The 25,368-nt window shown below is 40.8% G+C and overlaps 1 protein-coding gene across 1 annotated transcript in view; it reads left to right on the forward strand.

Annotated features, from left to right (window-relative positions):
- Nucleotides 1-25,368, forward strand: part of LOC126474617 (carcinine transporter-like) — a 149,446-nt gene that overhangs the window by 47,038 nt on the left and 77,040 nt on the right. Inside the window, exons 3-4 of the mRNA XM_050102094.1 lie at nucleotides 1,076-1,300; nucleotides 17,598-17,755. Of these exons, the coding sequence (XP_049958051.1) occupies nucleotides 1,076-1,300; nucleotides 17,598-17,755 (383 nt within the window). The remainder of the gene's footprint in view (nucleotides 1-1,075; nucleotides 1,301-17,597; nucleotides 17,756-25,368) is intronic.

The following is a 25,368-nucleotide window of genomic DNA, read 5'->3' on the forward strand; positions in this document are numbered from 1 at the left end:
GTTAACTGATGTGCGATCACCCGCATGCCTCTGACGGACGATAAATGAATGACTGTCTCTCGAAATTTCTTTGTGTCGCAGTACTCCATCGACAGTGGGATATTATATTCATGAATCAATTATGAAATTCTTAGAATTTCTTTATTTTATGATGTTATGTCCTAATCGAATGTTTCCATCATATTCGAGTAAGCACAGATCTTAATTTTGTGGAAGAATTTCGTTTTCCCTCTTCTTCTTAGTCTTTCAGAGATGCGCCTATATTTGTTCGACTGTTGAAGTGCGTTCTACGCTCACTGTTGTAGCAAGTACAACAAATACTGTTCCATCTTTCCTCCTGATCGGATGGCACATCTTTCCTCATTGGTTGTTTGTAAATATAATACATGTGACTTAATGTCTCCACGTTACTTGAATCAGACATCACAATTTCCTTGTAACCTTCTTTGTCTCCATCGGCTGGATGGTATGGACTTCGTCTTATATTATTAGCTGACAGACGGTTGATGAGTTAGAAGGTAATCCTCTTAGATAACCATAAACAGCTATTCGCATTTATTACTGAATTTTTCTTAAAAATATCTACCGCTAGAGCTCTGAAATGCGATGACCCAGAAAATTATTACATTTTTGAAGTAGTTCACTCATCTACTTGTCGTTTTACTTGCGAGTCGTTGACATTGTTGTGTAGACATTATATGCGACAGTGTGCTGTCGTCTCTAGTGAGCATAAAAGAATATACCCGAGAAAAATTTAATAAGAGAGGTGACACTTCAGCTCAGCAACTGTACTGACTATTTTGTATTTTCTGTGACGATGTAATGGAAATTAGTATACTGTAATTTTTCACAAGCTACATAGAACACGTTTGTTTCTATGCTGTTTCATATTTCTGGTTTGTTATCAAACTGTTTCTTTCATAGTCTGGTGTATTTTCTGTTATCAGAAATCGAACAATGTTTGACTATTCTACTCGTAAGTTGTTGACCACACTCTGGCTACTCAAAACGTATTTCCAAAACATAAACGTACTCTCATATCAACAGTGTTTTTGAAATGGATTGAATTTCGTAGAGAAGATGGAAAGTACAGCAGATGCCTAATGAAGACGCCAGGGCAAGACAACGAAACGATGGCCTGTATCCACGGCTGGGACTACGACACCACATGGTTCTCTGTGACTGCCGCTTCCCAAGGGAACTGGGTGTGCGATAAGGAACTGTACCCAAACACTGTGTATTCCGTGAGCCACGTCGTTTCCACCGCCGTTGGAGTTTTTATGTTTTACATTGGTGACAGGTGAGTGCCTGAAACCACAGTTAAAATGTATTGCCAAATGCAGTGCTGCATGCGATGTGGCACAGGGGGGTTGGAGTTAGTGTGTTGTTTTCTGCACGTCGCCATTTCAACCGCTCTCAAAGATCAGATATTTAGTATATAATATTTCCGAAAGGCCCTCTGAATTTCGTATATTTTTAACGTTTACATACTTTGAAATATTCCATGTATGTGCTAACAGCAGCACTCTCCATCGAAGTGAGTTCTGTTCCGACTGTACGTTCGTGTTCGTAATAAAGGTGCTTTCAGTACTTGGTTTTATACGACGGTCGTTGAATAAAGAATCCTCCGCAATATTTTCTCAAAATATATGTATTTGTAAGAGAGAATTTGACGACAGTATCAGTCAACATTTCTTTTACATGCGTGATTTCTGTACATAGCCCCAATCACATTTTATGCCCCTGTGCTGTATACAATCAGGTATTCCTTTAAGAGGTAGAGCCCTGCACCCGAAGCCATGTTTTCATTCCTTGAATTACGATCTCACCATCTTCAAACTGTGTCGAGCCAACGACCGAGTTGTGATGCACTGGTCTCCACGGATAATGCCAGCCCCGCAGCTCACCACGCCGGGAGCGATGATTGTGACAGCACGTTGCTTGTAACGATTGTCTTGCGCAGACGTCCTTCTGATGATTCATTGTAGACCTGTAATATGTCGGCATTATTAGAAACGTTACATACATGTAGATGAAACACCAAATTTGAAGCGCCTGAAAGGATGTTTTCCAAAAACCCTAATAAGTAATAGTTGTAAGTAAAGAGAAAAATAGAAGATTGGGGCAGTAGTCATTGAGTCACCCTCGTACTTCATTGATGATCCTGCTTTCGAATTTGGACTTGATTGTGGTTATTATGTGACATTATTTGGTGTAGATAGTGGGTACTTTGGAACGTCTACATCACCGTGGTTCCAACATTAGCCAACAATAAGCTGTCGTCTACACGAACAGCAACTGGAATACCAGCTGCATAGAGCTCCCAAAGTCCGTATGTTCAGGTAACCAAAAGATTCCTAAATGGCACTTCAGGGATCCATCAGCGTATTCCGGAGACGAAGGTCAGGACCAACGAAATCACTAAACGGATCCGATACATTCGCCAAATGCAACATGTGGGATGAGGAGATGGGTTGATAAACGTGTTGTTTTACTTGCACTGCACAGCCAAGAGGTTGTTCGAGAACATCTAAGAGAAGCCATTTAGCTGGGACAAATTCCAAGCTGTACTGAAGAAATCCAATTCCCAGAAGTGCGATTTAAGAACTGGGCCCAACATCATGACAAACGACATAGTCTTATATACGGTATGCTTTGGCCCTGTGCCACATGGTCAATCAGACTATGAAAGGCTCCAACAAAACCTCATATTTGATGAAACAAGTTGCGGAAGATACGTATAAAGCTCTTCTGGTAAAGGATGTTGCAATAGCTAAGGAATTCATCACAAAGTAGCAGCAAATCGAGGAAATGCAGCAGAAAAGAGTCGGACGAATTAAGTATTACTGGTCTCTCGGATTGGTTTCTATTCACCTTGGTGTGTAGGGTGGCAACAAATCACCTTACTTTCGGAAAAAAATATCATCCACACATCTCTGAAGACTGCAAGAGCTAACGAGTGCGAGAATTATCGCATCATCAGCTTAACAACTCCTGCAGCCAAGTTATTTACAAGAATAATATACACAGGAATGGAAGAGAAAACTGAGGCGGTGTTAGATGACTATCACTTTGGCTTTAGGAAAGGTAAAGGTACCAGAGAGGCAATTATGACGTAGCGGTTGATAATGGAAGCAAGACGAGTTCATAGGATTTGTCGACCTGGAGACCTGGAAAAAGCGTACAACAATGTAAAATTCTATAAGATGTTCGGAATTCTGAGAAAAACTGGGGTATGCTACAGGGAGAGAAGGGTAATATACAATATAGACAAGAGCCAAGAGGCAATAATAAGAGTCGACGACCAAAAATGAAGTGCTCAGATTAAAATGGGTTTAAGACATGGATGTAGTCTTTTGTCTGTACTATTCAGTCTGTACAACGAGGAAGCAATTATGGCAATAAAAGAAAGGTTCAGGAGTGGGACTAAAATTCAGGGTGAAAGGATGTCAGTGATATGATTCACTGATGACGCTGCTATCCTGAGTGAAAGTGAAGAAGAACTGCATGATCTGCTGAATGAAATGAACAGTCCAATGAGTACAGAATGTGAATTGAGAGTAAATCGAAGAAAGACGAAAGTAATCATAAGTAGCAGAAATTAGAACAGCGAGAAACTTAACATCAGGATTGATGGTCAAGAAGTAGATGTAGTTTAGGAAATCTGTTACCTAAGCAGCAAAATTGAAAGTATCAGTGATAAGATTGTTCTAAATTAATTATTCAGCAAACCTGCATCTGACTGCGTCTGTGAACTTGTTTCTTGCAGTCCTCCATTTTGTCAGAAATACAACATGTATTTGACTCAGCAATAAAATTTAAGAGAATAATGCCATTTGTGCAATGGCATTAAGATGGTACTGGAAAATCAACTTTTGGCCCTGATGTTTACTTGGTTCTTTCATTGGTGGGTAACTTCACTCTACTACTCATTTTCATATTTAATTTAAGCAAAGGATTTCGATTATGATTTAGGCTGTTAGAAACACAATGTTGATCTCAATATATATATTGCTACAATTTTAAGTCATACACAAAACCTACCGTAGCACGAAACATTCTTACAAAAATTTTACCAAACGCTTACTGTGTCAAACCTTGGACATACAAATCCTAACTCTGAATATTATCTAACAAAACCAATTTGAAATCATTATATATCTTCTCTCATTTACGTGCTAAGGTTTGGTGTAGGGCAGCGAGCGAGACCTACCTTACAGCTGTCACCACACGTCTGCTTCCTCCGGGCACCTACCTGCCACTCCTGCCTTAAAGCTGTCTGCACACGTGTGCTTTCTCTGGGCACCTACCTGCGACCCCTCGGTTTTTTACTGCGCGTGCCCAGCTCTCTTAACCATCAAAGAACCTCCTACTCATACATATTATACTCGTTCCACCTTGCGGTTGGCAACTACCAACTATTTCCTGGAGCTACCCTGATCAGACCTTAGCACATACCTTTCAAAATAACCAATGACGGACGGAGCAAGGAGGACATTAAAAACAGACTAGCACTGGCAAAAAAAGGTGTGCCTGGCCAAAAGAAGTCTGCTGGTATTACACATGGGCCTTAATTTGAAGAAAAAATTTCTGAGGATGTACGTCTAGAGCGCACCATTGTACAATAGTGAAACATGGACTGCAGGAAGAGTGGAACAGAAGAGAATCTAAGCATTTGAGATGTGGTGCTACAGACAAATGTTGAAAATTAGATAGACTCACAAGGTAAGAAATGAGGAGGTTCTGCACAGAATCGGAGAGGAAAAGGATTTGTGGAAAACACTGACTAGGAGAAGGGGCAGGATGGTAGGACATGTGTTAAAACATCCGGGAATGACTTCCGTGGTACTAGTGGTAATGAACAATCCGATAGGTTGGCCAGGGTAGGGGCGATTTTAATATTTTTCTTGTGGGATCTAAACCTCTCTCATACCGGCCTGATTTAGCTTTACTGATCAGGATAGTAAAAACATGCGTATATTAAGGGAATTTTCATTCACAAAGCAGGCTTATCACATTCACACAGTTCTATCCTGATTAAATTGAGCTTAACTTAAATTCCATAAGGCAGTGAAGCAATTGCGAAGTCTCGGTGCGACGAAAATTGTCAGTCGATCTCCTGAAAACATTTGTAATAATTATTAACTTTCGGTGATCACATGGGGAAGACCGGAGATCTGCTGGTAAGACCGTGTTTGCCTATTTATTTGAACTGGATATCATGAGCATACAAAATGGCAGGTTTGTCCAGTGAAAATCAGACGTTCCCCACTGATCCCGTGCAACACAGCGTAGTAAGCAGACACTGTCAATAATAATCAGTTAAATAATACGTGAACACACTTACTTTAGTTTAGTTCATGTATTAAATTCCTTCTCATACAGAATCTCATCAAGATGGCGACTAGCTCAACAATACATACATATACATCCTCCTTCTTTCACGGCTAATCGGCAAGAACTCCCTCATTCTTTTCATAAGAGAAAACATAGATAGCAGAGAAGCTATTCCATGGAGTAAATGGACGCTCCAAGGAATAATAGGGCTTGAAACTACTTTGCATTGATAATCATCGTATATTAAAGTTCAGGCATCGGTAAGATAGGAAGAGATATTTCGAGATATGTACTGAAAATATCGTGCCCGCATCTCGTGGTCGTGCGGTAGCGTTCTCGCTTCCCACGCCCGGGTTCCTGGGTTCGATTCCCGGCGGGGCCAGGGATTTTCTCTGCCTCGTGATGGCTGGGTGTTGTGTGATGTCCTTAGGTTAGTTAGGTTTAAGTAGTTCTAAGTTCTAGGGGACTGATGACCATAGATGTTAAGTCCCATAGTGCTCAGAGCCATTTGAAAATATCGTGGAGAGACCGCTGCAAGAGACATTACACGATGACACCATTTATTGGACCGGAAACTGTCCTGACAATCACCAAGGCGATGATCAAAATAAAACTTCGACAGTGGACAAGGAGACAGCTTGTAGAATGTTGGGCTAAGGTCCAAAAGCAAAAACATAGCAAGGTACTGATGCTGAAGCCATGTTCTAAGAGAAGCCTCTCAATCCTGGGCTTGAACTGGAGAGAAATGATGCTCATAGTAGGACTATTGATAGACCATGGGAATTTCAAATACAATGGGGTTAACAGAAGAAGACCAAAAATATAGGACGTGTGGTGTGGGTGAGGAAATCGCATCACACCTGATCTTCGAACGCAAGGCATTGGAGATTAAATATTCGGATCAACCAGATCTGAAAAAACTGTGTCTAGTAAGGCACTGGTAAAGGATCTCCTTGTACTGTTCAAGGGCATTGGTTGGCTTTACTAGAGATACAGGGAACGATACCGCACCATACACTCTGTTTCGGTGTGGGCAGCAGTGGGCTTGACCAATGTTTTTGCTTTCCTGATAAAATCAAATCAAATCAATCCGTGGTACTAGTGGGAACTGTAGAGGGCAAAAGCTGTAGAGGGAGACAGAGATAGGAATACATTCAGCAAATAATTGAGGATGCATGGCCATAGGCATCAAACTAGTCAGAAGACTGATGAATCAAAAAAAAAAAAAGAAGAAAAAAAATTGCAGTTGTGGTGGCCCAGGTCCACCATGACTTTGTTTCTCTTGTATGCCAGATAGTAAAAGAAGAGAGACGGCAGTTTATGGCAGCCAGAACTGACACATCAACTAAGCCAAGAATGACGACATTATTAGTCAAGAGGTAATGCGCAGTGACGTACCAGATGCTCTCATAGCAGCTTAATTCACTAAAACTGAGGCCACTATCTACGAAGGTGGGACCACAACAGATGTAAATCCTCTGTGGAAGACAGTAACAATGAGTTCAGGAAATCTCATTGACGTCATCACCGATGGACAACCTGCCCAGGCGCTAGTCGACTCAAGGGCTTTCCTTTCCACAATGTCGAAAGTTTATCATTGCCACCTAATTAAGACTACATTCTGTTATAGAAAACTGTGTGTGCTGAAAAACGCTAACAGGAAACACATCCTGCCTACAAGAACATGTATTGTAAGAATAACTGTTAAAAAAAGAGCCGATCTCGCTGAATGTGTCTTTTTAATGTAGTCATAACGTTATTCTCGGACAGGACGTCTTGCAGGGTTCACAAGCAGTCATAGACCGTGCATCATCAGGGCTATAGCTTGAAGAAGCTGTTCCAACAGGCACACATCACATAACAAAGATTGTCCTGGATGGCTGTTCGCCGGTGAAGACATTACACCCATGACATTTGTCGAGATGAGTCCCAGTTATCAGTCCAGATGCTAAGTTGAACTGTGAAGCTTTTGTCGATTGCAAAAATCCACTCAGATTCACCCATGAAATCCATATGCCAGTGGAGCTCGTAGGGACTGCAGGACTTCAAGTCACGTCAAATCAAATCATTTTATTTCATCTTCAAACATTTTACGATGCAGCTGATGCCATCATACAGAAATACATTAAATAGAGTACTTAAAAACAAATACATAGAAAATATACGAACATTTTATACAAAGAATGTCGAATGCAGAATGCTACTTAAAATATCTGCAAATCAGAACTACAGGACTTTAACATCCTCAAAGATGAGAGAGTCAGTTAATATGGCCTCCTTTATAGCATGTACAATAGACTTCTAGCGTATAAAAAGCTTTATCTGTTAGCCACTTCTTTGTAACATTTTTAACCACAGATAATTAAACGTCATATGCCTGTGAAGGCAATAATTAAATAACTTACCTTGTATATTGGTAAATGTTAACTCTCTTCTGAAGCATACTTGCAGGCATATATAAAGTTTCTTTGTGTCATGTGTCATGTAGATGAGCTGATTGTGGTAGGATACATTTTGTGTTGATTTTCTTTTACATGTAATAAACAACTGAATATTAACAATGATGGGATGGTCAGTATTGTCAGTTTTTTAAAATGGACTCTGCAATAAATCCTACTCTCAGAAATTCGTAAGGTGCACTAATGGTCGTTTTTTGCCAAATAAAGATTGTCTTTGCTCTTGGTGAGATACCCCACAGCAACACTCCATATGTTAAGTGTGTACAGAAGAAGACACGATATGAAGTAAGTAAAGTATTACCACTTACACAAGCTCTAAGTTTCCCCAATGATTAAGTGATTCTTGCTATCTTTGTATTATATAAAATTCGTATGTGTATCTGAAGTTAATCTTTAGTCAAGGTGAATACCAAGGAGTTCTACTGATTTGTTATCTGTTTCTATATTGCATAGAGTAAAAAGAAGATTTATTGATTTCTGAGGTTTGAATCTTAGCACATTGATTTCAAACCAATCATTAGCTGTTCTTTACTTTGTAATTTTAATATATCAGAGTCCTTCCCTGTTAGTATAAAAGTAGTATCATCTGCACAAAGAACTGATCTACATTTTACCACATTTACAATATCATTTATATAAATGTTAAACAACAAAGGTTCCGGTACAGATCCCTATGGAAGACCTGCATGATACTTCATGCACCTGATCTTAATCTGCTAAAGTCTGTTTTATATCATTCAAGTAAGATTCCATGAGAGGAAGCAGCCTACCTTGCATCTAAAGTCATGCTGCCACAGATTCTGAAACAGGATTTTGTGATTCACTGGGTCAAAACCCTAACTGAGGTTCACAAGTGTAACAGAAGCAAATAATTTGGCTGAAATGAGTTTAAAATAAATGATACAATACTTTTGTCTGTCTGTACCGTAGACAGACCGAGGCTGAATCCATATTGGAATTATGACAGAAATCCATGACATGCCAAATACATACAAATTTCTAACTGTACGAATTATTTTGCTATTTTTAACAGTACGGGATCAAGGGATGTGGAATGGAAATTATTAGATAACCCTTCTTGTGTAAGGGCAAAACCATAATTATTTTTATGCAGGGTGGAAAGAACCTTCTTCAAACATCTGATTAGTCAGTGTGCACTATATTTTTAATAATATAATTGGATAATCCCTAAAAAGCTTAAGTTTTTTAATTGCTTTATATATCTTGATTTCTTGGACCTTAAATGTTGACCACTTATCAGTTTTCGTTACATTTTGTGGATGTTTCAGGAACACATTTGTAACTTGAAAGTTTTGTTCATTTTGACATTTTTGAGAGATATCTAAGCTTGAGCTAGCTACATTTGAGATGTTGACAAGAAATACATTAAATTCATCAGGTGTGATACTGACACCACTTGAAAGATTTCCATGGTTCTTACTTTTACATATTTTAGCCTTCACAATCTACCAGGCAGCTTTACACTTATGATGGGCATTACTAATAAATTCATCATTTGCTTGGCATTCAGCACTTCTAATCACTACCCTATAATGACTTCATGTACTTCACTTTATCTTTATAATAGTTCTTTGAATGATTATAGTAAATCATGACTAAAGATCTAAGTTTGTGTAATTCAAGTTTGAACCATTCACATAAAGATGTCTGTCAAGGCTTTACAGTTGAAGATTAGTGTCTTATAGCTACCTTGGTACAATGTTGTTCAAGTGTACCAGAAATCATAATAATAAATCTGCTAATGGCATCATCAATATTAACATAGAGAGCATTGCATGTTCTTTTATCACTTGTAGTTTGGTCCTGTAATCAGCAGCACTTGTGTCATTAATTATCCTGAGTTGTTCAATCTGCTTACAAACAGGTTTAATATTGTTAGCAATAAGTTTTAGTAAAATGTTTTTATGGTCAGATAAGAAGGAGAACTTTAGACCAGTGACTGTCACGAGCAGCCACAAATCGTACCTAACGGTATATTCATAGGAAAAACTGAATGAGCTTAGCACCAATGATGAAAGATCATTCTCAGATACTACAGACAATGGAAGGGAGAGAGCTACTTTCGAGCTGACGATAAGATCTGGCATGACTGAGGAGCAACGTAGTGAGTGATAACTTTTCTGCACCAATTTCTGGATACCTCCTAATCTGGAATGGAAAAAAGACAGACCAAATGGCCCATGGCAAAGCACTGTATCAGCACTGCGGATCATCCACTAATTAGCTAGCAGTCATAGAGGGTGTCTTTGTCTAAGCAATGGGTAATTAGGAAACCTAGTAGAAAAGTAGGGTTGTAGCCTCTCCCCGATGTTATTCAATCTGTATATTGAGCAAGCAGTAAAGGAAACAAAAGAAAAATTCGGAGTAGGTATTAAAATTCATGGAGAAGAAGTAAAAACTTTGAGGTTTGCCGATGACATTGTAATTCTGTCAGAGACAGCAAAGGACTTGGAAGAGCAGTTCAACGGAACGGAATGGACAGTGTTTTTAAAGGAACATCAACAAAAGCAAAACAAGGACAATGGAATGTAGTCGAATTATGTCGGGTGATGCTGAGGGAATTAGATTAGGAAATGAGACACTTAAAGTAGTAAATGAGTTTTGCTATTTGGGGAGCAAAATAACTGATGATGATCGAAGTAGAGAAGTTATAAAATGTAGACTGGTAATGGCAAGGAAAACGTTTATGAAGATGAGAAATTTGTTAACGTCGAGTATAGATTTAAGTGTGAGGAAGTCGTTTCTGAAAGTATTTGTTTGGAGTGTAGCCATGTATGGAAGTGAAACATGGACGATAAATAGTTCAGACAAGAAGAGAATAGAAGCTTTCGAAATGTGGTGCTACAGAAGAATGCTGAAGATAAGGTGGGTAGATCACGTAACTAATGAGGAGGTATTGAATAGGATTGGGAAGAAGAGAAGTTTGTGGCACAACTTGACTAGAAGAAGGGATCGGTTGGTAGGACATGTTTTGAGGCATCAAGGGATCACAAATTTAGCATTGGAGGGCAGCGTGGAGGGTAAAAATCGTAGAGGGAGACCAAGAGATCAATACACTAAGCAGATTCAGATGGATGTAGGTTGCAGTAAGTACTGGGAGATGAAGAAGCTTGCACAGGATAGAGTAGCATGGAGAGCTGCATCAAACCAGTCTCAGGACTGAAGACCACAACAACAACAGTAGAAAAGATGCTGCAAGATGACATTACTGTACCTCCAGAGAGTCTATGGTCCTCTCCTGTGGTCCTTGTGAAAAAGAAGACTGCCACGTGGCGTTCCTGTGTCAGCTACCGACGTAGAAACAAAATCGCGAAAAGAGATGCCTATGCATTGCTGTGCACTGATGACTCGCTGGAATGCTTGAAACGAATAAAGTATATCTCAAATATGGCTGAGACTGATCTCGAGGCTGACTGGGAGAAGACTGTCTTCATGACTCCTGACAGCCTGTATATTTTCGAAGTTATGCTGTTTGGAATACAAAATACTCCAGCCACCTAGTTAATGGCGATGGAGCCCAGAGTCCAGAGAAAATAAGAGCAGGTTCCCCGACTCCTTAGCACATTCCTGATATGAGAAGTTTTGTCGGAATGTGTACATACTACCAGAATTTCATTAAGAACTTCTGTATAAAGACACATCCCTTGCAAAAGGTACTGCTGCGAGATGCCAAATTTTTTGGAAACAAGATGGAAGAAAGATCTTTCCTCATTGACTGGGAGGGGCTACCATCTTCTCCAGCCCTAGCACTGTATGACAAGAATTCTGAGACAGAACACACCGATGCTAGTGGTTACGATACTGGTGCGGTTCTGGTACAAATTCAGGGAGGCGCTGAAAAGATGATAGCTTATGCTTTCAGAGGACTCTTCAAGTTGGAGATGAATTTCTCTATAACAGATAAAGACTGCCTTGCAGTAATTTGTGTCTTCAAATTTTGCAGACGTATATATTTGACAAAACATTCAGTACTATGATGGACCAGCTCTACGCTGGCCGACTAGGCTGAAGGATCCATCAGTCCACTGCCGATTTGGGCAATGAGGCTCCAGGAGTACGAAGTCACTGTGGGTGTACAACAAGGGACATTCAACTAATCCTTAAGTGGAACATAAAAGCGCGTCGAAATCTCAGTCACCGCTGCATTAAATGACATTTCCGGTGAACAGAGGGACGATCCAGAAAATCTGAAAACTATAGAAGACTTGAAGAAGGAAGAACCAAGGTAAGAAGAATTCTAGTTATTAAATAGAACATTGTGCAAGAGGAACTGTGTACACTGGGGCAGAAAAGGTTGCCCATCATCTCAGCTCATTTACAGTCAGCTATTCAAGTTTGTTCAGAAACTCCAACGTTAGTTACCTGGTATTCGTGAAGACGCTGGACTTAAATCGCCAGCCAGGTGGATACTGATCTATTAGACACTATGTGAGCCATTGTGATGAATGCCAACGATGGAAGCACATGTCACAGTTACCTCCAGGGCATCTCGTACTTATACCTACTGCACTGCCATTCCGCTGAATCGATTTCTAGTGGGGTTTCCCAAAGTCGACAAACAGGAATCCTTGGATAACAATCTGCAATGAATACCTCACTTGCTACACTGTCACCATAGCTGTGACAACTGCCAAAGATCTGGAAATTAATTGGTTGATTGTATAATATATCATTTTGAAGCAAAAAGCGTGCCATGTGATGATTTCTGATCGTTGCTAGGTTTTCCAGTCGAGACTAGTATCAGAGGAAATTCCATTTTGTGACGTCACCCGCAGGATAATTGTGTACTACCCACATGTGAATGGCCTCGGAGAATGCTTAAATACACTGATGTCGAACAGAGAGACTGATATACAAATTCGGATACAATACTGCCCATCTCGAAATTCTCGTGCACCACAGCACAAATAGACACTACAGATTTCGAACAGTTGTTTCTGCTCCATGATCACGAGTTCGGAACAATAATGGGTACACTGTTCTTTTTTCAATTAGAAGATACTCAGGATGACTACATGAAACACTCATCAATGGGTCTGAAGAAGAAGTACAGACGACCTGCAGACGGACGCTGGTTGCCCAGGAGAAGGGCCGAGAGCGTAGAACACTATTCATTACCCAATGAGATATACCACAGTAGATTTGGCACGAATTTGTACTTCTTTATCGAAAGTGGGACTAATATGCTTCTTTGGGCTGTATCGCATCGATATAAAATCGAGAATTAAGGCCCTTCAGCAAGAAGACAAAAGTGCAGGGACCTTTTCCGATGAAGCCATGATACAGTTCCGAGACGTCCTCCGATGAAGTCATACTATAGTTCTGAGGCTTCTTGTTATGCATCACGAGCCTTCGACTGGTGGGACTATCTTCGACGCTCACCATAGTGAAAAGGATGTGACAGCACGACCAGAACCTGTGGACCCTTCCGCGCTGTCAAAAGAGAATCACTCACAAGACCCAGGTCCAGGGTGCTGTCATAGGTTCGAATGAGATATTCTGAAACAACAAGACGCTCTTTCCTCATCAGATGTAATAAATAACGTACATCTAGAAAAATTTGGCTGAATCCGTTGTGGTGTAGTAGTTAACATCACTCGCTGACAAGCTGTGGGGTTCCAGTTCGAAGTCAACCACAAGCCCTTATTAGTTATTTAGTGCTCGAAATTGTGGTGTTTATAACTTCTTTGTGAGAGCGTGCTGAAAAATAATTCCTCTAAAATATTGTACGAAAACTCTTAAAGTTTTCTTAATTAAAGCAAACGTTTTAGCATTATACATCTTTATTCTTCATGTCTACATATTTATTTCTCAACCCAGTCATCCCAGCGACGCAAAAATTTCTCCAAACAGGAGACGGTATGTTGATACTGCCTGTTAAACGCTGTCGGGCTGGGCTAGCACTTGGATGGGTGACCATCCGGTCTGCCGAGTGCTGTTGGGAAGCGGGGTGCACTGAGCCCTTGTGAGGCAAACTGAGGAGCTACTTGACTGAGAAGTAGCGGCGCCGGTCTCGGAAACTGACATACAGTCGGAAGAGCCGGGTGCTGACCACATGCCCCTCCATATTCGCATCCAGTGACCCCTATCGGCTGAGGACGACACGGCTGTCAGTCGGTACCGTTGGACCTTCCTGGCCTGTTTGGGAGGAGTTTTAGGTTTTGTAGAATGTTCAACTCACCTCTACTTGCACTGCTTCATCGCTATCAAAGTGACATTCTCGAAGGTCTTCTTTAAGTTTTGGAAACGAATCAAAATCGGATGTGGCTAAGTCTTCAACCCGTCTCCTATGAGTGTCGTTGGTTGTAGCACGCAGGTGTGTAGTTCTATTCTGACTACGCGTAATAAACATACCACAATGCTAAATGCTGTTCATCATTGACGACCCTACTTTCGGATCTGGATTTTATTGTGGTTAGGACGTGACAGTTTTAGCAAATTTGATTACTAAACAAATTTAGAATTCGTTAGTGGAAGATGAAACAATAAAACCACTGCAGAAAACAATTTATCAGTGAACGTATGTCTAACAAGAAGTCAAACATCTCTTTATCAAGTAAAATGGGGTCAGGTGCATAGTTTTGTTACTTACGTTGCTCATTTGACGACATACAGTCACAGCTGTTACCAAGGAAAATAAACAAAGGGGCAAAATGATTCATCTGACACCCTGTCCGCTCGGGTGGCCCACATTTAATTTAGATTTACAGGTCAATTAGAAGACGACACTCAGGATCTTGTTTTCATACTTATTACTTCACAGTACTTGATTCTGACTTTTATATGGCCGTATAAACACATGAGTCTAAACAGGAGGAGAACATTTGTTGCTCATGCCGATGCAGTGTCTTCTAAGAAAAGTGAAAATTTCTGTCACGCAGAAAATGACCGTGGTTTTCAGGTCGAAAATTTTTTCTTTTATTTTTAATTTGGTATTCTTTTAGATGAGTCCAGTGTGTATAACTTTTCTTTTCAGTGAGTACATTCGATTCCTTCAGTATGATACCCGAAGGACTATTAAGACCCATAAACAATGGTCAGAATTTCACATTAGATTGAAAACGTTTTAGATTACATGTTTGTTCAGATGAGGGAGTAGAGGGAAGTCGAGTGGTGCCAGATCTAGCGAGCAGGATAGACGCTACATGTAGTTCATATATCGCTGATTTCACATTACCGTCTGCCTGCTTGGCTGAGTGCTTACGTACGTGCTTGCCTCTCATGCAGCATGCCCGGGTTCTATTCCCGGCCGGGTTGGAGATTTTCTCCGCTCCTGGACCGGGTGTTGTGTTGTTCTCATAATCATTTCATCCTCATCACCGGCACGTAAGTCACCCAATGTGGCGTCAACTGAAATAAGACTTGTACACGGCGGACCAACTTCCCCGGATGGGGCCTCCCAGCCGAAAGTACCACACGCTCATTTCAATTTTTTTTCCATTACCAGTTCATGTTTGTGTGGTACTGGATTTCCTATCTCTTCTAGTCCACCTTTACGTTACGAGTTTTCATGTTGTGCTAGTCAGTTATTTTTAACCCCTACAGAAAATTATTGGAAATGTTAATGTATCAGAAAAACACTGGACATATTTTCATTGATTAGTTTGTTCAAAAAATGTTCAAATGTGTGTGAAATCTTGTGGGACTTAACTGCTAAGGTCATCAGTCCCTAAGCTTACACACTACTTAATCGAAATTATCCTAAGGACAAGCACACACAATCATGCCCGAGGGAGGACTCGAACCTCCACCGGGACCAGCCGCACAGTCTATGACAGCAGCACCCAAGACCGCTCGGCTGATCCCGCGCGGCCGGCCGCGGTGGCCATGCGGTTCTAGGCGCTCAGTCCGGAACCGCGCGACTGCTACGGTCGCAGGTTCGAATCCTGCCTCGGGCATGGATGTGTGTGATGTCCTTAGGTTAGTTAGGTTTAAGTAGTTCTAAGTTCTAGGGGACTGATGACCACAGATGTTAAGTCCCATAGTGCTCAGAGCCATTTGAACCATTTTTTGATCCCGCGCGGCTGTTAGTTTGTTGCTAGAATCATTACTATCTTCGGCAGTTATCACCTGAACAATAATGAACAGGAGAAAGTACAGTGTATCATCTCATAATGAAATTCCCACAAGGCTACATTCTTTATCCAAGTTTTAATATCTGGTATATTGGTAGACAAATTGGAAGCCGATGATGACTATGAGACATTTCTAAATATATTCATTTCTCTCAAGATTTCCGAGAAAGTGAACCAGTTTAAATTTCTCTCAACATTAAGGCTTGCCTTAAGGAGATCAAATGGTTTGTTACTACATCTTCAACTGTCTTTATACATTCAATCACATCATCTATTCACGTTTTCACTGTGTTTTTCTGTCAACTCGTGGGGAAAAACTGCGAACTTTTACAGTTCTCGTTGACTTTCCCTCATGTAACACATACGAATAACTTCATCAGTTTGCTATTAGAAATAGCTTAGTTTCTCATTCAACATTCTATTCCTAAGAATGCCTACACTTTTATACAGCATGAGATGCCGCTGCTGTTGTTTCCGAATGTGCAGTATTCTTCGGATACGGTAGTGAAGCACTATCAGTTCACAAGGCAGGTCACCGGACGATTATACGCTTCATATTGTAAATGTAGGATACATTTGACAACAGTTTCGTTTGAGAACTTAAGTAAAATTTATGCAAGCTGAGACTTGAAATTTCTGTTATTTATGCGGCAAAGCCAATTTATCTTAATATCTATTTCTTCTGTCTTGCAAGAATTTGGCACTGAGGAAGATTGTTGGGAATACTAGATTGAGAAAGAGCTGTCCGTATTAAATGTATCTTGCTAGAAAATATTACATAACGAATTAAAATGTGTGTACCGCATCCTACCGAAAGAATCGTGGTGTTTTCGACGTGGATAACTGTTTAATTCTGCCATCAATCTGCATTCCTTTTGCGCAAGACATTTTCCAGTTAATATGGAATAGCCGCGCGGGGTTAGCCGAGCGGTCTTAGGCGCTGCAGTCATGGACTGGGCGGCTGGTCCCCGCGGAGGTTCGAGTCCTCCCTCGGGCATGGGTGAGTGTGTTTGTCCTTAGAATAATTTAGGTTAAGTAGTGTGTAAGCTTAGGGACTGATGACCTTAGCCGTTAAGTCCCATAAGATTTCACACATTTTTAATATGGAATATGGCACTGACAGGGGATGAAACTGTGGTAACCGGCGACTTGAGTTCGAATGTTAGTCTTAAGCTAGAGACATGATTCTTTTATTACTTCGTGATATTTCAGTCTATCCGGTGAACACACATTCATAGGCTGTCTGCTATTAAACGACAAGTTTTATTGAAAAGAACTTTTCAGAAACGCCAGACACTGCATGCATGAGGAAGCCATCATCAATCGTCAGTAACGGCTAACCCAGTACCTAGCTAGAACCTTCTCCGACGACACGTCGCAACACTGAGATTACAGCTCACTGCACAATACGGTAATGATTTATTTACGAGCCAGTTCTACGAACCTTGAGCTTCTTTAAAGCTATCGCTAAAAGTTAGAAGATCACAAAAAACTATATTATGTCAGAGATTGACATTATTATTTCACACATGACCTGAAAGCGATTAGAAATGATTGGCAGAGAAATAGTGACATGATATTTTTGTGTCACGATGTTGTTGTAAATAAGTATTTTCATGTTGTATGTCATTATCAATGGAGTGATAAGAAATTTGTGATCATTTTAGTGTTCGGTGTTTCCATAAAATGTGTTTGCCTGTCACAGATTTGGACGAAAGAAGCAGTTTCTGCTAGGCCTGAGTGCCACGGCGCTGTCCCAGACACTGCTCCCCGCTTCAGTGTCCGTCTTCCCTCTCTACATTGCTCTGTCAGCAGCCTCTGAAGGCACGCACTTGCCCATGTTAGAAGCAACCATGGCGACAGGTGAGTTAAGCTGGGGTAATAAAAAAGCAGACATATGTAAAGCAACGATACCATTTGTTATCAACACTACCATCTAACAATCACTAAAATATTATCTAAAAATGTTTTCAAAGGCAATTTTTGAACAACCACAATAATTCTGTGGCACGGTTCTAAAAGGGCCAATGTCAATATTTGTCAAAACTGGTTTTATTGGGTTCCCCATAAAGTTTCAGGTGCTCTTCATAATGTTAAACCGGCCATATAGGATGAGAGGAGGTTTTAAGATGTAAGCCCGAAACTGTTTTATCAAGTTTCCAATCAGCATAAAAGGGCCAATCTTGACATTGGCCCTCCCTCTTATTTTACATTTGTTGTAAGAAGGGCCAATGTCGACATTGGTCTTTTTTGCTGACAGATGGTTTCAACAATTGAAACAGTGCTTTGACATTGGAATTAAATCTGGCGGGAATACACAATAATAAGAGTTGTTCCTTTAACAATTCCCCTAACCATTGGGCGCATCGTTAGTGAGGAGTCTAGAGTGTCTTGGTGCGTACAAACAGAGGCAATAAGGAAGAGCTTGAGGAACAAACTGATCCTGAAATGTCACCGCTGACGTCGTCACTTTGCCTTGGAGGTAAGGTTACTAAAATAAACTGGTATCAGGGGCATTTATCCCTAATTTTTCCAACACAAAACCATAAATGAACTGGTATCTCTACTTAATATCAATCTAAAATATTATCAACCACCTATTAAATTTATTTCATTTTTATTTTCTTTAAAGTCATCACAGTACCAGTACAGAAGGAAATGCATGTTCATCGTTACTGCCAGACGCAGTTTCAAGTTCTGATGAAGATGTGTTTGAAGATTCTGGTGAATATGTTGCAAGTGGTGGAGAAAGTAGTGCATCCACAGATGACCTGTAACTGAACAAATGTCATGATGATCTCTCCATTGGCAAAAATTCCGGATTAGTCCTCAATTCGGATCTCTGGGAAATGACTGCAAACAGTGAGGCGACCATACGAAAAAGATTGAACAGCCAACGAAAGGATAACGTTCCACGAGTCGGAGCACAGAATATCAGACAGTCGAAGGATAGTTATAGCGAGAAGGATGTATCCTGGGAAAAGGTTGGACGCATATAAGAAGATTGTAGTGTAATCACATCATGATCAGGCCGAGATTCCGAAATCAGATACTGGATTCTAAGACTTGCCCAGGAGCAGATATACTATAGACTCAGATCACAATGTAGTGATGTTTAAGAGTAGGCTGAGGTTTAAGAGACTAATCAGGACGAGTCATTGCGCAAAGAAATGGGATACGGAAGTACTAAGGAGCGAAGAGACACGCTTGAAGTTCTCTGAGGCTACAGATACTGCGATAAGGAGTAGCTCAGTAGACAGTTCAATTGAAAAGGAATGGACGTCTCTAACAAGGGCAATCACAGAGTCTGGAAAGCGAAACGTAGGTACAAGGAAGGTAACTGCGAAGAAAGCATGGTAACAGAAGAAACACTTTAGTCGATCGACGAAAGAATGAAGTACAAAAATTTTCAGGGAAGTTCAGCAATACAGACGTACAAGTTAGGAATAAAATAAACCGAATCTAGAGGGAAGCTTGGGCAAAATACCTACATGAAAAATGTGAAGAAAACTAAAAGAAATGATTGTCGAAAAGACTGAATCAGCGTATAGAAAAATTGAAACAACTTTCCGTGAAATAAAAAGTAAGGGCGATAACGTTAAGAGTGCACGGGGAATTCCAATGTCAAATGCAGAGGAGAGAGAAGATAGGTGGAAAGAGTACGCTGAAGGTCTCTGTGAGGGGGAGGACCTGTCAGATTACGTGAAAGAAGAAGAAACAGGAATCGACAGCGAAGAGATAGAGGATCCAGTATTAGAACAAGAATTTAAAAGAGTTTTGGACGATTCAAGATCAGAAAAGGCAAACGGATTGGATAACATTCCGTCGGAATTTCTAAAATAATTTGGGGACATGGCAGTAAAGCAACTAATTACGTTGGCGTGTAGAATGTATGAGACTTGCGATACACCCTCAGACCTTTCCGAAAACGTTGTCCACACAGTTCCAAAGATAGCAAGAACCGACAAGTGCGAGAAACATCGCAAAAGAAAAAAAAATGGTTCAAACGGCTCTAAGCACTATGGGACTTAACATCTGAGGTCATCAGTCCCCTGGAACTTAGAACTACTTAAACCTAACTAACCTAAGGACATCACACACATCCATGCCCGAGGCAGGGTTCGAACGTGCGACCGTAGCAGCTGCGCGCTTCCGGACTGAAGCGCCTAGAATCATCGCACAATTCGCTCACAGCTCATGCACTAGTATGGCTGAGAATGGGAGAATGGGAAATAAAATCTGTTAGACGACGATCAGTTTGGCTTGAGGAAAGGTAAAGACACCGGAGAGGCATTTCTGATGTCGCGGTTGATAATGAGAGCTAGAATGAAGAAAAATCCATACAATTTCGTAGGTCTTGTCAACCCGCAGAAAGCGTTCGACAATGTAATATGCTTCAATACGTTTGAAATTCTGAGAAAATTGAGGTAGCCCATAGGGGAGGACAGGTAATACTCAATGGGTACAAGAATCAAAAGGGAACAATAAGACTGAAGACCAAGAACGATGTTCTCGAATTACAAAGGGTGTAAGACAGAGACATGGTCTTTAGCCCCTACATCGAAGGAGCAATGACGGAAATGAAAGAATGGTTCAAGTTAGGGATTAAAATTCAGGGTGAAAGGACATTAATGCTGAGGTTTCGTTGGTGAAGTCACTATCCGGTGAAAGCGAAGAAGAATTACAGGATGTGTTGAACGGAATGCATAGGCTAATGGGTACAGAATATGCATCGAGAGTTAATCGAAGGAAGATGAAAGTAATGAGAAGTACCAAAAAAGGATACAGCGAGAAACCTAACATTAGAGTTGGGGATCACGGAATAAAGAAATTCTGCTACCTAGGCAGCAAAATGGACGGCCGAGGGGGTTGGCGCAGTGGTTAGCACACTGTATTTGCAGTAGGGAGGACGACGGTTCAAACCCTCGTCCGGCCATCCTGATTTAGGATTTCCGTGATTTCCCTAAATCACTTCAGGCAAATGCCAGGATGGTTCCTTCGAAAGGATACGACTGACTTTCTTCCCCATCCTTCCCTGATCCGATGGGACCGATGATCTCGCTGTTGGATCCCCCCCAATCAACCAACCAACCATGATGGACGGAGAAGAAAGACATAAAAATCAGTCTAGAATTGAAAAAAAAGAGGCATTCCTGGCCAAGAGAAGTTTGCTAGCATCAAAGATAGGCCTCAATATGAAGAAGAAATCTCAGAGAACGTACGTTTGAAAGACAGCAGTGTCTGATGGTGAAACATGGATTGTGGGAAAACTGCAACAGAAAGAATCGAAGCATTTGAGATGCGGTACTACAGAAGAAAATTAGGTGGCTCGCTAAGATGAAGAATTAGTAGGTTCTCCGCAGAATTACTACATTGTGATCTGAGTCTATATCTGCTCCTGGGCAAGTCTTACAATCCAGTATCTGATTCCGAAACCTCGGCCTGACCATGATATAATTTAACTGCAATCTTATCATATGCTCCCGACCTTTTCCGAGTGTACCTCCTTCTCTAATGATTCTTGAACTGAGTATTCGCTATAACTATCCTTCAACTATCTTACAGTCTATGCTCCGACTCGTAGAACATTATCCTTTCGTTGGCTGTTCAGTCTTTTTCGTATGGTCGCCTCACTGTTTGCAGTCATTTCCCAGAGATCCGAATTGAGGGCTAATCCGGAATCTTTTGCCAATGGAGAGATCATCATGACGCTTGTTCAATTACAGGTCACTTCACCTGTGGATGCACTTTATATATTTTTAACGTAGTGGCTTCCATCCTCATCCTCATTTCTGGATGAATCCTGTGGACCATATTTCTTCCTCCCTCTTCCACTGAACTTTGTTGTTTCATTGCCTGGCTGCTGTTAAATTAGATCAATTTCTTCAACCCTTGAAGATATTTTAACTGTGTTTCGTACAGCTATATTCCATGAAAAGAGGAAGGGACAAATTGCTAGGACATCTGTTAAGACATCAGGTAATAATTTCCACGGTACTAGAGGGAGCTACAGAGGGAAAAAACGGTAAGGGAGGCAGAGTTTGGAATACAGCGAGTAAACTTATTTTTGCATAGTATTCCCGTCATTAATCATTAGACAGTAATGTAATATTCAGACATTTAAGATCAAAGATACTAACACAGTTTTACAAGCTCAGGTTAGGATAGATTATCATAATATCTGTCTATAATATCTACCTATCTATAATAGTTAGATACAATATACAATGAGGCTCGGTGGTTCAGTGACCATGAAAGAGCATGCTATTGAAGGTGAATTCTTTTGCACTGAAGCCCCACTGACGAAGATGAAATGGATAGTGAAGGCATTACGAAGATGGAGAACTTTCTGCAGTGCTGATGGCTTACGGAAAAACTAGTAGAAGCTTCGTTAATTGGCAGAATTCTTCATATTATTCAGTGGTAATACGATAAATTATTTATGTGCTTGACTGTAGACGGATGTTGAGCTGGTGATTATTTATGAGACTTTGGTGACATGTACTTCTTTACGAGATTGTGGTCTGTAATGTAGAATCTAGGCAACTGTAAAACACAAACGTCATTGTAAATAATTAAAAAAAGGAAAGTGGTAAAAATAAGTGTCACACTACAAATACAAAGGTCCTTCTGTCCAAGGATTTTTATCTTTCACTTATCACTTCTTTCACCTCTGGCAATGTTTGCTTATGTGTAAAACGCAGAGTTGCACCGTGGTTCGGAATTCACGGTAAACTGTAGGTCCCCCTATGATTGGTTGCGTAAGTTACGAGTTTAGACGTCGGAGTAAGGTAACGGCATATCACCTCCAAAAGGACTATGCCTAGTAAAGCACTGTGGCGTTTAAAACAATCTTCGGCTTGATGACTATTTTACAATCACGAAAACTTTTCAAAATTGTGTGGTGTAATTATATAATTTAGTGTCATTAAGACAAAAGTCAGTGCATCGTTGAATCATTGAGGGAGGGAAAAGAAACGTTCAGGAACGAGATTAAAATTCAGGTTGAAAGTACATCTATGATATGATTCGCTGAAGTCATCACTGTCCTCGATGAAAGCGAAGAAAAACTGCAGGACGAGTTGAATGGAATAAACAACCTAGTCAGTACAGAATGTAAACGGAGAAGAAAATAATGAATAGAAAATAATGAGAAGCTGAAAAGAGATTAGTGATGAACTTAACATCAAAATAGATGACGCAATGTAGAAAAAGCTAAGAATTTCTGCTACATTAGAGCATAATAACGCACATCGGACAAAGCGAGGACATAAAAGCAGACTATCACCGGCAAAGAGGATATTTATGGCAAAAAGAAGAGCACCGGCCATATTCTGAAGAACAAATTTCCGGGGATGTACGGTTGGAGCACACAATTTTCTTCTTCTTCTTCTTCTTCTTCTGCAGTTACAGGGTTGGTCCTAGGGCCTGTTCCGGTGTCACTAATTCATCCTTGGTCTTCCCACACTTCTCTTGTCGCACGGCTTGTATTCCGTTGCTAGTTTAGGAAGTCCTTGTGATGGCATACCATGTACATGTTCTCTCCATTTTTCCTTTGTGTTGGATTCTCTTTCAGATTTTTGGTTTCTTCGCTAACTTTACCCTTATTCCTTCGCTTCTAATTCTGTCTTTCTTAGTCCAGCCTTTCATAGATTTTACAAATCTAATTTATAATAATTTGAGTTGTAAAACTTTGTTTTTCACCGTCTTGGTATCCGAACGGTATAATAAAGTGAGGGCTGACGTGACTTCGTAAAATTTCAGTTGCGGTGCTTTCCTTGTTTTATCATTAAGTGTTCCCCTTATTTCGCCACATATATTTTTTATTTACATCCACGTCTTAGTCGCATGATATGTCACATCGTAAATAATGTAAATGGGATACCTTTTATATTGGTTTATAATCGACGATGTTTTTGTTCGTGCTGAGTGAATACCTACCTAAAAAGACCATGTTTTAGTTTTACTCATAGATTCAGTCAAACTACAGCTTGCGATCATTTCATTTAGTTTACATAGTGTCATTTGCAGTTTATCGTTGCTGTCTTGTCTGATAACATGGTCATCCGCGAACAAAATGGTACTGTTGTGTTTCTTCCTCGCAATATTTGTGCGTGGTGGTGTCCTCCGATCATGTCATCTATATACAGGGTGTTACAAAAAGGTAGGGCCAAACTTTCAGGAAACTTTCCTCACACACAAATAAAGAAAAGATGTTATGTGGACATGTGTCCGGAAACGCTTAATTTCCATGTTAGAGCTCATTTTAGTTTCATCAGTATGTACTGTACTTCCTCGATTCACCGCCAGTTGGCCCAGTTGAAGGAAGCTAATGTTGACTTCGGTGCTTGTGTTGACATGCGACTCATTGCTCTACAGTACTAGCATTAAGCACATCAGTACGTAGCATCAACAGGTTAGTGTTCATCACGAACGTGGTTTTGCAGTCAGTGCAATGTTTACAAATGCGGAGTAGGCAGATGCCGATTTGATGTATTAGCACGGGGCAATAGCCGTGGCGCGATACGTTTGTATCCAGACAGATTTCCAGAACGAAGGTGTCCCGACAGGAAGACGTTCGAAGCAATTGATCGGCGTCTTAGGGAGCACGGAACATTCCAGCCTATGACTCGCGATTGGGGAAGACCTAGAATGAGGAGGAGACGTGCAATGGACGAGGCAATTCTTCGTGCAGTTGACGATAACCCTAATGTCAGCGTCAGAGAAGTTGCTGCTGTACAAGGTAACGTTGACCACGTCACTGTATGGAGAGTGCTACGGGAGAACCAGTTGTTTCCGTAGCATGTACAGCGTGTGCAGGCACTATCAGCAGCTGATTGGCATCCACGGGTACAATTCTGCTAATGGTTCATCCAACAATGTGTCAATCCTCATTTCAGTGCAAATGTTCTCTTTTCGGATGAGGCTACATTCCAACGTGATCAAATTGTAAATTTTCACAATCAACATGTGTGGGCTGCCGAGAATCCGCACGCAATTGTGCAATCACGTCATCAACACAGATTTTCTGTGAGCGTTTGGACAGGCATTGTTGGTGATGTCTTGATTGGGCCCCATGTTCTTCCACCTACGCTCAATGGAACACGTTATCATGATTTCATACGGGATACTCTACCTGTGCTGCTAGAACATGTGCCTTTACAAGTACGACACAACAAGTGGTTCATGCACGATGGAGCTCCTGCACATTTCAGTCGAAGTGTTCGTACGCTTCTCAACAACAGATTCGGTGACCGGTGGATTGGTAGAGGCGGACCAGTTCCATGGTCTCCACGCTCTCCTGACCTCAACCCTCTTGACTTTCATTTATGGGGGCATTTGAAAGCTCTTGTCTATGCAACCCCGGTACCAAATGTAGCGACTCTTCGTGCTCGTATTGTGGCCGGCTGTGATACAATACGCCATTCTCCATGGCTGCATCAGCGCATCAGGGATTCCATGCGACGGAGGGTGGA

Source organism: Schistocerca serialis, chromosome 4, assembly GCF_023864345.2.
Source record: "Schistocerca serialis cubense isolate TAMUIC-IGC-003099 chromosome 4, iqSchSeri2.2, whole genome shotgun sequence".
NCBI lineage: Eukaryota > Metazoa > Arthropoda > Insecta > Orthoptera > Acrididae > Schistocerca > Schistocerca serialis.